The sequence below is a fragment of the Mirounga leonina genome, unplaced genomic scaffold, assembly GCF_011800145.1.
Source record: "Mirounga leonina isolate KUSES-001 unplaced genomic scaffold, KU_Mleo_1.0 Mir_129, whole genome shotgun sequence".
NCBI lineage: Eukaryota > Metazoa > Chordata > Mammalia > Carnivora > Phocidae > Mirounga > Mirounga leonina.
In genome coordinates, this window is record NW_023270323.1 from 60156994 (window position 1) to 60170604 (window position 13611).

Genomic DNA, 13611 nt, shown 5'->3' on the forward strand with positions numbered 1-13611 from the left:
AAAATAAAAATTCCTTACGGCTTTGGGTTTTCTTGCTTGCCTTAGGTAAGGCCATCCTACCACATGTTTATACAAATATTTTTCTATTTTTTTCTAAAATTGATATTTTTTATTTAAATACTTATAATCTACCTGAAGCTTATTTTTATATGTCATAAGCAAAAGGTCTGTTTTCTTTTAGGAAGATGGTTAATTATCAGCATTATTTATTAAATAAACCATACATTTCCAATTGAAATAAAACTTTATTACTTCTCTATCAGAAATGGACTGATACAGCGGGTAGAAAATCAGTAAAGGATAAAGTTGAACACAACACCATTAACTGGATATAATGGACATCTATACATTACTTCATCCAACAATAGCAGAATATACATGCTTCTCAAGCTCACATGGAACATTCACCAAGACAGACCAATTATGGGTCATAAAACATCCTAAACAAATTTAAAAGAATGAAAATCACACAACATCTGCTCTCAGATCACAATGGAATTAAACTAGAAACCAGTAACAGAAAGATAACTGGACAATGATTGAATACTTGAACATTAAACAACATTCACATGGGTCAAATAAGAACTCTCAAGATAAATTTAAAATATTTTGAACTAAACGAAAATGAAAACAACTTATGAAAATTTGTGGGATGCACTGAAAGTAGTGCTTAAAGATAAATTTATAAAAGCATTGAATGAATATATTAGAAAACAAAAATCTAAAATCAATAATCTAAGTTTCTACCTTAGGAAACTAGAAAAAGAAAAGCAAATTAAATCCAAAGTAAGCAGAAAAAAGTAATCATAATATTTAGAGCAGAAATAAATGAAACTGAAAACAGAAAATCAGTAGAGAAAAATCGTCAAAACCAAACTGGTTCTGGGGCACCTGGGTGGCTCAGGCAGCTAAGTATCCAACTCTTGGTTTCAGCTCAGGTCATGATCTCACAGTCATGGGATCGAGCCCCATGTTGGGCTCTGCACTCAGTGGGGAGTCTGCTTGAGATTCTCCCTCCCTTCCCTTCTACCCCTCCCCCTCTCACATGTGTGCATGCACGTGCTCTCTCTCTCTCTAAATAAAATCTTTAAAAAAAAAAAGCTGGTTCTTTGAAAAGATCAATAAAGCTGATGAACCTCTAGCCAGGCTAACTAAGGAAAAAAGATGACACAAACCACTAATATTAGAAATGCATGTGAGGACGTCACTACAGATCCTGTGAACATTAAAAGGATAATAAAGGAATACTATAAAAACTGTATACCCACAAATTTGATAACCTAGGTGACATGGACCAATTATATGAACAACACAACTTGCCAAAATTCACACAAAAAGAAACTGACAACCTGAATAGGCCTATAACTGTTAAAGTAATTGATTCAATAATGGATAACCTTCCAAAACAGACAGTACTAAGCCCAGAGGGGTTCACTACCAAACGTTTAAGAAAGAAATTCTACCAATCCTCTACAATCTCTGTCAGAAAACAGAAGCGGGGGAATACTTCTTAACTCATTCTACAAGGTCAACATTACCCTAATACCAAAGACAGACAAAAATAACACAAGAAAAGAAAAATACAGACCAATATCACTCATGGAGACAAAAAAAAAAAAAAAAAAAAAAAAAATCCTCAACAAAATATTAGCAAAACTGAATCCAATAACATATAGAAAGAATCGTACACCGTGACCACATGGGATTTACCACAGGTCTTTAAAGCTGGTTCAACATTCGAAAATCAATTAATGTAATCTGTCACATCAATGGGTTAAAAAGAAAAAAAAACAGGATTAAATCAATAGATAAAGGAAAGCATTTGATAAAATCCAACACCCATTTATAATAAAAACTCTCATAAATTAGAATTAGAGGGGGAACTTCCTCAACTTCCTCAACAAGAATATCTACAAAAAACTTACAGCTAATGTTAATCCTTATGCTGAGAAACTCAAAGTTTTCCCCCTAAAATTAAGGGCAAGGCAAGGGTGTTGCCTCTCACCACCATTTTCAATATCATGATGGAAGTTCTAGCTAGTGCAGTAAGACAAGAAAAGGAAATAAAAGGTACACAGATTGACAATGAAGAAATAAAACTGTCTTTGTTTGCAAATGATATGACTGTCTATGTTGAAAATCCAAAAGATTTGACAAAAAAACCTCCTGGATCTAATAAGCAATTATAGCAAGGTTGCAAGATTAAAATGTTAATATACAAAAGCCAATCACTTTCATATATACAAGAAATGTACAAGGGGAATTTGAAATTAAAAACACAATATCATATACATTAGCCCCCCAAAGAATAATTTCAACTTAGGTAAAAATCTAACAAAATATGTATAAGATCTATATGAGCAAAACCACAAAATTCTGATGAATGAAATCAAAGAAAAACTGAGTAAGTGGAGAGATATTCCATGTTCAGTATTGTCAAGATTCAAGACGTGCATTCTTCCTAACTTGATTTATAGATTCAATGCAATCCCAATCAAAATCCCAGACAATTATTTTGTGAATATTGATAAACTGATTCTAAAGTCTGTATCAAGAGGTAAAACCCAAAATAGCCAACACAATATTGAAGGAGAAGGAGGAGATTTTAAAGTTTATATAAAGAGGTAAAAGACCCTGAATAACTAATACAATATTGAAGAAGACCAAAATTGGAGGGCTGATATTACTGAACTTCAAGACCTACTATAAAACTATAGTAATCAAGGCAGTGTGGTACTGGCAAAAGAACAGACCAATAAATCAATGGGACAAAATACAGATCTCAGAAATAGACCCACATAAATATAGTCAGCTGATCTTTGATAAAAAGAGCAAAGGAAATATGAGGGAGTAAAAAAACCAGAAAACAATCTTTACAAAAAATGATGGAGTAAGTAGACATCCACATACAAAAAAATTAATCTAGATACAGACTTCACACCCTTCATAAAAATTAACTCAAAATGGATTACAGACCTAAGTGTAAAGTGCAAAACTATAAAACTCATAGGAGATAACAGGAGAAAACTGAGATGACCTTAGATGTGGTGATGCCTTTGTAGATATAATACTAAAGACATGATTCATAAAAAGAAATAATGGATAAGCTTGCTGCATTAAAATTAAACACTTGTGCTCTGCAAAAGACAACGTCAAGAGAATGAGAAAACAAGCCACAGACCAGGAGAAAATATTTGTAAAAGATACATCAGATAAAGAACTGTTATCCAAAATATACAAAGAACTCTTAAAACTCAACAATAAGAAAACAAACAACTCAATTAAAAAATGGGCTAAAGAGCTTAACAGACCTTTACAGACACCTCAACAAAGAAGATGTACAGATGTCAAACGAGCATATGAAAAGACGCTCCACATCATATGTCATCAGGGAAATGCAAATTAAAACAACAAAATACCACTACACACCTACTAGAACGGCCCAAACCTGGATCACTGACAATACTAAATGCTGGTGGAGGTGGAGCAAAAGGAACTCGTGTCTATTGCTGGTTGCAGTGCAGAATGGTAGAGTCCCTTTGGAAGACAATTTAGTGGTTTCTTACAAGACTAAACATTCTGTTACCATAAAATCCAGCAATCTTGCTCCTTGGTATTTACCCAAAGGAGTTGAAAATTTATGTCCACATAAAAACTTGCACACTCATGTTTATAGCAGCTTTATTCATAGTTGCCAAAAGTTGTCCTTCAGCAGGTTAATGGATAAACTGTGGTATATCCAGACAGTGGAATATTATTCAGCACTAAAAAGAAATGAACCATCAAGTCATGAAAAGACATGGAGGAACTTTAAATGCATATTACTATGTGAAAGAAGTCAATCTGAAAAGGCTGCATAATATATGATTCCAACTATGTGACACTCTGGAAAAGGCATAATTATGTAGACAGTAAAAAGATCAGTAATTGCTAGCATGTTGGAGGGGAAGAGATGAATAGGTGGAGCACAGAGGAATTTTAGGGCAGTGAAAATCTTCTGTATGATACTATAAGGATAGATACCTGTCATTATACATTTGTCCAAACCCTTAGAATGTACAACACCAAGACGAACCCTAAGGTGAACACTGGATTTTGGGTGATTATGATATGTCAACATAAAAGTTCATCAATTGTAGCAAATGTACCACTCTGGCGGGGGACGTTGACAGCTGGGGAGATAATCCATGTGTGGGGCACAGCAGGTATATGAGAGATCTCTGCACCTTCCTATCAGTTTTGCTATAAACCTAAAATTGCTCTAAAAAAATCAAGTCTTAATCATTTTAGTTTGAGTGATTTGAGTGATTTTAATTTATTTTTATATTTTTTAAAGATTTGTTTACTTGTCTTAGAGAGAGTATGCACATGCATGAGTAGGGAAGGGGCAGAGGGAGAGGATCTCAAGCAGACTCCCTATGGAGTGCAGAGCCCCACGCAGCGCTTGATTTCACAACCCTGAGATCCTGACCTGAGCTGAAACCGAGAGTTGGATGCTTAATCGACTGGGCCACCCAGGCACCCTGAGTGATTTCAATTTATTATTTATTTAATTTGCTATTTTAAAATGTTGGGTTTAGGGCACCTGGGGGGCTCAGTCATTAAGCGTCTGCCTTCGGCTCAGGTCATGATCCTGGGGTGCCGGGATCAAGTCCCGCATTGGGCTCCCTGCTCGGCGGGAAGCCTGCTTCTCCCTCTCCCACTCCCCCTGCTTGTGTGCCTGCTCTCGCTATCTCTGTCAAATAAATAAAATCTTAAAAAAAAAAAAAATGTTGGGTTTATATTAACATAAAAAAGTGAAGTTAAATCAAAGAAAATATTTCTTTAGGTAATATATGCTGCAAACATGTATTCACATCTATATTATTGCCTATAATTCAGAAATTCCCTGTGGGAATTCTTTTTTTTTTTTGAAGATTTTATTTATTTGACAGAGAGAGACATAGTGAGAGAGGGAACACAAGCAGGGGTGAGTGGGACCGGGAGAAGCAGGCTTCCCATGGAGCAGGGAGCCTGATGTGGGCCTAGATCCCAGGACCCTGGGATCATGACTTGAGCCGAAGGCAGATGCTTAGCAACTGAGCCAACCAGGCACCTCCCACAGGGAATTTCATTTTAATTGCTATTCTAAATAGTAATTTGTAATTGCATTTGTAATGCTTTTTATTGTAAATTAATAAACATCCTTCATGACCAATGCTAGAAAGCTAATAAATATTTTATTAAAAGCAAGTCATTAAAATTCTAATTGTAGTGCAGTATGCTTCCATAAAGAAATACGTCTTCAAAATGCTGTGAATAACTGAACATCTATAACTCTTGACATCTAACAGTGCTACCAACAAAAATCTCTTAATTCTAGAAAAAAAAGCATATCAGACAATTTGAGACCTATAAGGGACCTTTGAAATATCTAGTCTATTTGCCTTATTTGCACATTAAGAAAATGAGATCTGGTCAAGTTAACTGCCTTAGCTAACATTATAGAACTGGCTATTGGCTGAACGAGTCTTCCCAATTCCAGTCTATGGTGTTTGGTTTCAATAACTTTTAGTGTAATTTATCCATATAAAATGAAAGAAAAACATGGATAGGAGAGTTGAAATTATAACAATGTTATAGTGATAAGGGATGATTTTTATATTAATAGCTTAATTTTATTCTATAAAATACATAAGTATTTATAAAATGCAATGATTACCAATAATATAACAGGATATTCTTAAAGAATATTTTGTATAAGCTCCAGTAATATAGATATTTAAGAGTAATAAATTATAATTATAAAAAGCAATCTCTGAAAAACAAAGTAGCCCAAATTTTTAGTATCAGAGAATATTTAAAGTTTAGTACATATATTTGTTTGGTATTTTATGCAGACTTACACTACTTTAACTAAAGAAAAAAAGGAAATGTACTCTCAGGAAATGAAAGACCTCAAAGAACATTCATAACATTTTACAGTTTATTAAACATCTAGACACTATGCAAGATACTGACATTCACAGATGGTGAAGAGGGAAAAAATCTCTGTCCTCAGGCACTCAACAAAGAAAAAGTGGCAGCCAAATAAAGTAAGAAGTATGGTACATTTTTCTCTGTCTTTAGGCCTTTGCTCCTGCCCTGGTTATGAAGGGAGAAAAAGAGAAGGAAGTATCTAGCTGTAACGGTGACGGAGCTGGGAGAAGACAAGATAGGGGAGAGAATGTTAGAAAAGCTTCTCAGAAAAGGTGATGGAATACGCTGTGTTTGAGAAAGATGAGTAGGAGTCTCCACGCAGACAAAAGTCTGAGAAGGTTTTTTTCAGGAAGAGAACTGCGTGGTGCAGAGAGACAATAGAGCATCTCTTGGAGGACCACAAACACATCGAGGTAAAGATTATGCCTTTTCTTTTAGACATCATGAGTCTGGCATACTTTCAGAACACATATTGGGGTTCTTTTTTTTTTTAAGATTTTGCTTATTTATTTGAAAGAGAGAGAGCATGAGCCAGGGGGAAGGGCAGAGGAAGAGGGGCAAGCAAACTCCCCACTGAGCGGGGAGCCTAATGCGGGGCTCCACCCCAGGACCCTGAGATTGGGACCTGAGCCGAAGGCAGACACTTAACTGACTGAGCCACCCAGGGACCCCCACATATTGGAGTTCTGTAGACAACTGGAAATAAAAGTTTTAGGCTTAAGAGAGAGCTTGGTTGAACCCAGAGTCAAAGCCATTAGGGAGTAAGTGACTTATGGATGAGACAGTCCAGGAAACATGTACAGAATGAAAAGAGGATCAAAATGGCATTCTTAGAAATACAAGCCCTTAAGGTCTAAAAAAGGAACCCAAATGGACACACACAGAAAAAGGAGAACAAGAGAATGAAGAACTAAGAAACTAGGGCAAACTAAAGACCAATATTTCAAGGGTGGAGTAGGCAAGAGTATCAAACGCAGCAGACGCAAGGACTAAAATGTGTCCACTGTTCCTTGGTGACTTTAGCTAGGGCAGTTATAGTCCTGCAGTGGGGTGTACACCCAGACTATAGTAGACTGAGTGATTAATGATTTTAAGGAAGTAGATGCTGCCACCATAGACTTTTCTTTCAGAAGGTTTAGCTACAAAAGTAGAGGAGGCAAGAACAGGTGCTGATGCAGTTAAGTTTACAGGTTTGGTAGAAGGAATCTGAATGAGTTTCTTAGGATGATTTCTGTTTTCTCTGGGTAGGAGAAGGTGAGGTGTTTCACTAAGACTCCGCAAAGAAGTGCTGAGGCGAGTGAAGGTCAAAAACAGACACTGTGAAGACTAACGAGCTGACCACGAAAACCTAGGAAGGTCAGGAGTTGTTGTGGACCCGCGTAAGGTTGTGGGGAACCTTATGAACTCACTAAAGGAAATGTTAAATATTAATACTAGTCCTGGCGATTTTATCAGTAAGGGAGTACCTAGAGCAAAGTATAGAGAAATTTTTTGTATTCTTTAATTAGCAAACTGAAATTAAGCAAAAATGTTTAAAATCTGAATAATGTTTACTAAATATGTATATTTTTATATACACCTAGAGATTTGCAAAAAAGAAAATATATAAAGGCAATCCTTTTAAACTTATCACTTATTTTCTTAGTAAGAGAAAAAAATCAAAGTTAGTAATGTTCTAGTGAAATAAATTAATTACTAGGAACTTAAAGCATTATATCCAGTCTTTCTGTTGAGGTAAGATTTTTAAAAATATCCTATGGGTGTGAAATGTGAAATATTCCACTTAATCTCTCTAACTCCTTAATTATGATGCTATGTGTAGTTTATTTTAAGTGACTGAAAAGTAATTGAACAAAAAGTTCTGATGAAGTATTCTTGATAAGAAGCAACCATTCCCCCTTTCTTTCCCCCCCCCCCTTCCCTCTAATGTACTACCTATAACAATTATTTGGAACTGTTTGTTCCAGTTTGTTGAGGTCATACTTTTACAGCTGAAAATAAGTGTAAGCGATGGAAGGTGTTTGCTTCAATAAAATCAAAACTGCTTTTCTGATAATATTAATTTCTATTTACAAACTTGCCATTTTGCATTTAAAAATTAAGATGACTATTAGCTCCAAAATTCAAGTGTAAAAACTGCCTTTGTACATTATAATAAACAATCACTATCTGGGATTACTACTTTGATTCTAGGGTGATACTTCTGGAAAAATTCTAAGTTTGTTCCTAAAATAGCAGCAGTTAATTCCTCTGGAGAGACAGATTTTGTTAATCTAGCGCCTGGTTAGTGAACTTGGTAGGTCATCTACACGGTTAGATCAGAACAAGAGTTACCATCTCTTCTCCAAGAGTTGATACACTCACAAAAAATGCCCAATATACACTCAACATCTCTTCTGTAAACTGTTACTTCTAGTGTCACCACAAAAGATCAGCAATATCTGGGGCGCCCGGGTGGCTCAGTCCTTAAGCATCTGCCTTCTGCTCAGGTCATGATCCCGGGGTCCTGGGATCAAGCCCTGCATCGGGCTCCCTGCTCAGCCGGAAGTCTGCTTCTCCCTCTCCTGCTCCCCCTGCTTCTGTTCCCTCTCTTGCTTTCTCTCTCTCTGTCAAGTAAATAAATAAAATCTCTAAAAAAAAAAAAAAATCAGCAATATCAGTTGGTCTAAAACTTCTCTGAAATAAATCATAATGTTTATTCTTTCAAAAAGGAAGTGATTTTTAACAGTGCTGATCACAGAGATTTAAAACATACATATATACACAAGCACATAAGTATATAATTTGCAAAGGTTAGAGGTGTAGTTTTTATTATAATATTTAATTTTCTTAAAAACTGCATTATTATAAATTATAATTAAGTTGTAACATAATAAATGCAACATGTAAGTATTATTTTATTACTACCATTAACGGTGACCATTTGTGTCAGGCACTATGGTAGAAGACTAACATACATCATTTCATTTAATCACAACCACTCTATGATATAAATATTATTACCTATATTTAAGAATGGGTAAATTGAGGTTTCAAGAAATTTAACTTGCTCAATGACTCATTTCAAATAAGTTGAGAAAGCTAGGAGTTGAAACCAGGTCCATATGATTCCAACACCCATGCTTTCAAGGACTAGGCTAGGGAAGTATCAGTTTGCTATTTATTAAAATCTTTAAGTGGATGGATTATATGATCAATGGGCTTAAAGCAAAAAAAGTAAAAGTTTTTTTTCAAAAGGAATCAATGTCTTATATCATTTTTCTTTATTGAATCTATTACCTGTCTGTTGGTGATTTCTCTTCATATTCATTATATTTCCTAAAATAAAATGTTCCTATACTTAGAAAAATAATATTTCCATATAATATGTCAATTTTTAGAACCATAAAAATAGTGCATGTTTCAAAAGTAACTATAGGGAGCAAGGGCTCATTCACATATACTGGGTGGGGTGGTCCTTCTTTATTTCTCCCTATTCTAACAAACAGTTCTACCAGATGTCTTCACTGACCTCCACTGGCGGACTCCATTTCTTACAATTTTATTTACGGCTTTTTGCACCTGTAAGTTTAAAGTAACCAACTAATTATCAATAACAAAAACTTCTATGTTAAGCACACAGTGATTAAATTCTGTTAATCTTGTCTTGGAACTCAAAACTATAGTGACTTTGAAAATAAAAAAGGGGGTAAATACATTAGACTAAGAAACCAAAGTAGAGAAAAAAAGAAACAAAAGTATTTCTATTTTGAGTAACTGGTCGTTGAAGAATAAATATTAATAGCTCAAATCTGGCCCATCTTTTCTCCTTCTTACCTCCGGTTGACTGGAAATATTCAAAATGAGAGCCCATAAGTCTGCTCTCAATGCCGTGGGGCTTCCTTGTCGGATATACTGTTGAGCAGCTGCACCATCTTGTTCTGCTAGAACTGTCAGAAGTGTAGAAAGATCTCATTAGAAAATTCATAATGTAAGAAATAACACTGAAATCCTTAATTAAAATATCTTTGGGGAAGCTAACATTTCATCTTATATCTAACATTACATCACGTCTGGACAACCTTCTTCTACTTTCTGAATTTTGATGTGGCCCTGTTTACAGCCCTATACGTGTCAAGCCTTAAATTCCCCCACCTTCTACCTAATCTGGTAAAAGTTTTTAATGTAAGTATCTGGAAATCACTTTGCTTTAACTATAGCTGCACATATATATATATAATCTTTGGGTTCCATGATCAAGTAAAGTCATATTTACAAATAACTCAAATTTCTTATGCATATTCTCTAAGTCATGAATGTTCTAGTATTTGGAAGTAGTATGGTATTTGAAGTATTATGGTTAAGAATTATAAAGGTGATGTGCCCTGGGTGTCATATGCAACTAATGAATCGTTGAACACTACATCAAAAACTAATGATGTATCATATGGTGGCTAATTGAACATAATATAAAAAAAAAGAAAAAAGGAATTATGAAGGATGTAAGATATCTAATTTATTAGATGACTTCCAAGCTATCTGCCAAAATCAACAGAAAAGATTTTTTTTTAAAAAGAGGTAAAAAATAAAAGATCTAATAACCTTTAAGAAGGCCAAAAACTATTTGTAAGCAGCCAAGTTCACAAAATTAATATATTATCCTTTTGCTTTCATTTTCATTTTTATTTTCTTTAATGAAAATACCAACTATTAAGTCTGGAAATAAAGGCTCTCCCCAAACAAACAAACAAAACAAAACAAAACAAGCAAAAAAAGATATACCAGACAACTGCTGGTATTTATCTAACATAAGTTTTCTTATTATTTTCTTCTTAAAAGGGAAAAATAAAAGCTTATACTAAATGAAAATGACATAACCTAAAGAAATAAAGGGATCATATAAAATAAAAAGAGATGAGACATTTCCTTTAATTTGCAATTGTGTTTAATGCAAATGTCAAACATATGAGGGAAAAATGATGAAGTCTTGAATAAACATGTTCTTGAAAAACTGAACTAGGGAGTTGAGAACATGGCAGTACAATTGCCATAGAAGGTACTTTGTGATCCAAAGACTTACCTGCACTTCGTATTTCAAAGACAAAACAAGGAAAAGAATCTTCAAAAGGTAGGGGAAAACTATTCCCCGGAACACTAAGAGCCGCTTTGGCTATTAAGTCTTACCATTGTGAACAGTCATCGAGAAGCATGAAAGTTATAGTTTCTCCTGATGCAAGGGCATATTCCCATTAACACTAATGAAAAGTGTGTCGGTGCATCAAAGAGAGAGCCTGCCTCTTTGATTTTAAAATGAAATTCTATTGCTGAATGGAGTAAGCTAACATTCTTGAAGAATGTGTGTCTGCATTTATTATTTCCTTTTTAGTGAACCATCTGTGTGCTTCTTTATCTAACATTTATTGATGAAGCCAAAATGATGCATTTCTCCTCTTTATAAAGATTCCCATTATATTAACTACACAACTAAATATTACTCTTTTTTAGATTTTTAACTTTTTAGAGACTGAATTTCAGTTGGAGGTATAGAATGCAGACATTTACTTCAGACTGTTTCATTTTCAGAAAGTATAAGTATAATCAAAAGCTTACCTTTTTGCCCAATACGTACATGCTCATTTTCAAAAAGTTCTAAAAATGATAAAATAAAATTATTAGACACAAATATGATCAACCACATTTAGAACAATATTAGGTATATTTTTTCTGCTATTGATACTGTTTTAAAGCTGATTGGCTCTATAGAGAACTACAAGAATATGTATCTTTATATGTAGAAAAATCTTTTTTCTAAGTTGTTTAAAGTTTATGGAAATTAAAAATAAGTACATTTAATCAGAAGAAAAAACTGATAATTTTCCTTTGTTAAAATAAAACAGAAGGGCGCCTGGGTGGCTCAGTTGGTTAAGCGACTGCCTTCAGCTCAGGTCATGATCCCGGAGTCCCTGGATCGAGTCCCGCATCGGGCTCCCTGCTCGGCGGGGAGTCTGCTTCTCCCTCTGACCCTCCTCCCTCTCATGCTCTCTGTGTCTCATTCTCTCTCTCTCAAATAAATAAATTTAAAAAAATAAAAAATAAAAAATAAAACAGAATATCTTTTCACAACAGAAAAATGTCTACTCATCTTGACAGCTTCATTTGCAAAACCCTACTTCTGCTCTCTAATCTGCTATGAAAGCATAGCTGAAAAAAGCCTTAATGCTATTATAGGTAAAATTCCACTATACAAATGCCATTTTAAAAGATTATATGGGAGAAAGAAAGATTTACTTTTTTTAAAAAAAGATTTTATTTATTTATTCATTTTGAGAGAGAGAAAGAGAGAGCACGTGAGCGCAAGAGAGCAGGAGGAGGGACAGAGGGAGAAGGAGAGGGAGAGAGAAAATCTCAAACAGACTCCATACTGAGTGCGGAGGCCAACGTGGGGCTGGATCCCATGACCCTGGAGATCATGACCTGAGCCAAAATCAAGAGTCAGGTGCTTAACTGATTGAGCCACCTAGGCATCCCAAAGATTTACTTTTAAAGTACCAATCATACTGGGAAAAGACTCGATAAACTAAATCACATTAAAAAAAGAAAAAACTTCTATTCATCAAAAGACACCATGGAGAGTGAAAAGGTAAGTCGCAGAGTGGGAGAATATATCTGCAATACATATACCTGGCAAAGGACTTGTATCTAGAACCTGTAAAGAACTCCTGGAAAAGACAGACAACTATCTGACACAATAGGCAAAACATGTGAACAGGTTCTTTACAAAAGAGGAGACCCAAAGGACCAGTAAAGTTATGGAAAGAGGCTCAACCACATTAGTCATCAGAGAAATGCAATTAAAACCATTATGAAATACACACCCATTGTAATGGTAAAATAAAAAACGGGCAATTCTACATTCAAAGGAAATGAAGCAAATGAACTTTTCAGACGAAGGTGGTGGGAATGTAAATAGTGCAGCCACTTGGAAAACTGGCAGCACCTACTAACACTGAATGTATGCACATCCTAGGACAATTAGCAATTTACTCTCAGGTATATACCTTAATGCATGCATATGTGCCCCAGGGGACATATACTAGAATATCATGGCAGCATTACTGGTAATAACCAAATAGTGGGAACAACTCAAATGACCATCAATAGTAGAAATCATCAACTGTATGATCCCATATCTATAAAGTAAAAAATAGGCAAAACTAACCTATGGTGTTAGAAGTCAGTATAGGTGTTACCCATGGAGGTGGTAGAGTCTAGAATTGTACTTGGAGGCTTCTGAGATGCTGGTAATACTCTATTTCTTGATCTAGTCAGAGGGTTCACAAGTGTTTTCACTTCATAAAAATTCACTGATCTGTATACTTAGGATTTGTGTCCTTTTCAGTATGCACATTATACTACTATAAATGTTATTCAAAAATTAGAGCAAAAAAAAAAAAGATTATGAAACTATGAGAGGGAAAGATTGTAGCTCTTCTCCCCATCCCAGAGAAAATCATTTTTTCAATTTCCTTTCTTCCTCTTTCTTCCCACCAGCTGAGAAAGGAGGAACTATTAATTGGATTTGTTAGATTCTACAACAGTGATTAGTTTGCCTTTTCTAATGAATGGGATAACCATGTGTTAAGGGCCATGAACTTACATGTGACTGTCTGGGTA

General features: G+C 34.9%; 1 protein-coding gene across 4 annotated transcripts in view; it reads right to left on the minus strand.

Moving 5' to 3' along the window:
* TBC1D19 (TBC1 domain family member 19) overlaps positions 1-13611 on the minus strand; it is a 167988-nt gene that overhangs the window by 82397 nt on the left and 71980 nt on the right. For all 4 annotated transcript variants that reach the window (XM_035005183.1, XM_035005184.1, XM_035005181.1 and 1 more), the window contains 2 exons: positions 11548-11586; positions 9775-9887 (listed from right to left, as the gene is read on the minus strand). In XM_035005183.1, coding sequence (XP_034861074.1) covers positions 9775-9887; positions 11548-11586 — 152 coding nt within the window. The remainder of the gene's footprint in view (positions 1-9774; positions 9888-11547; positions 11587-13611) is intronic.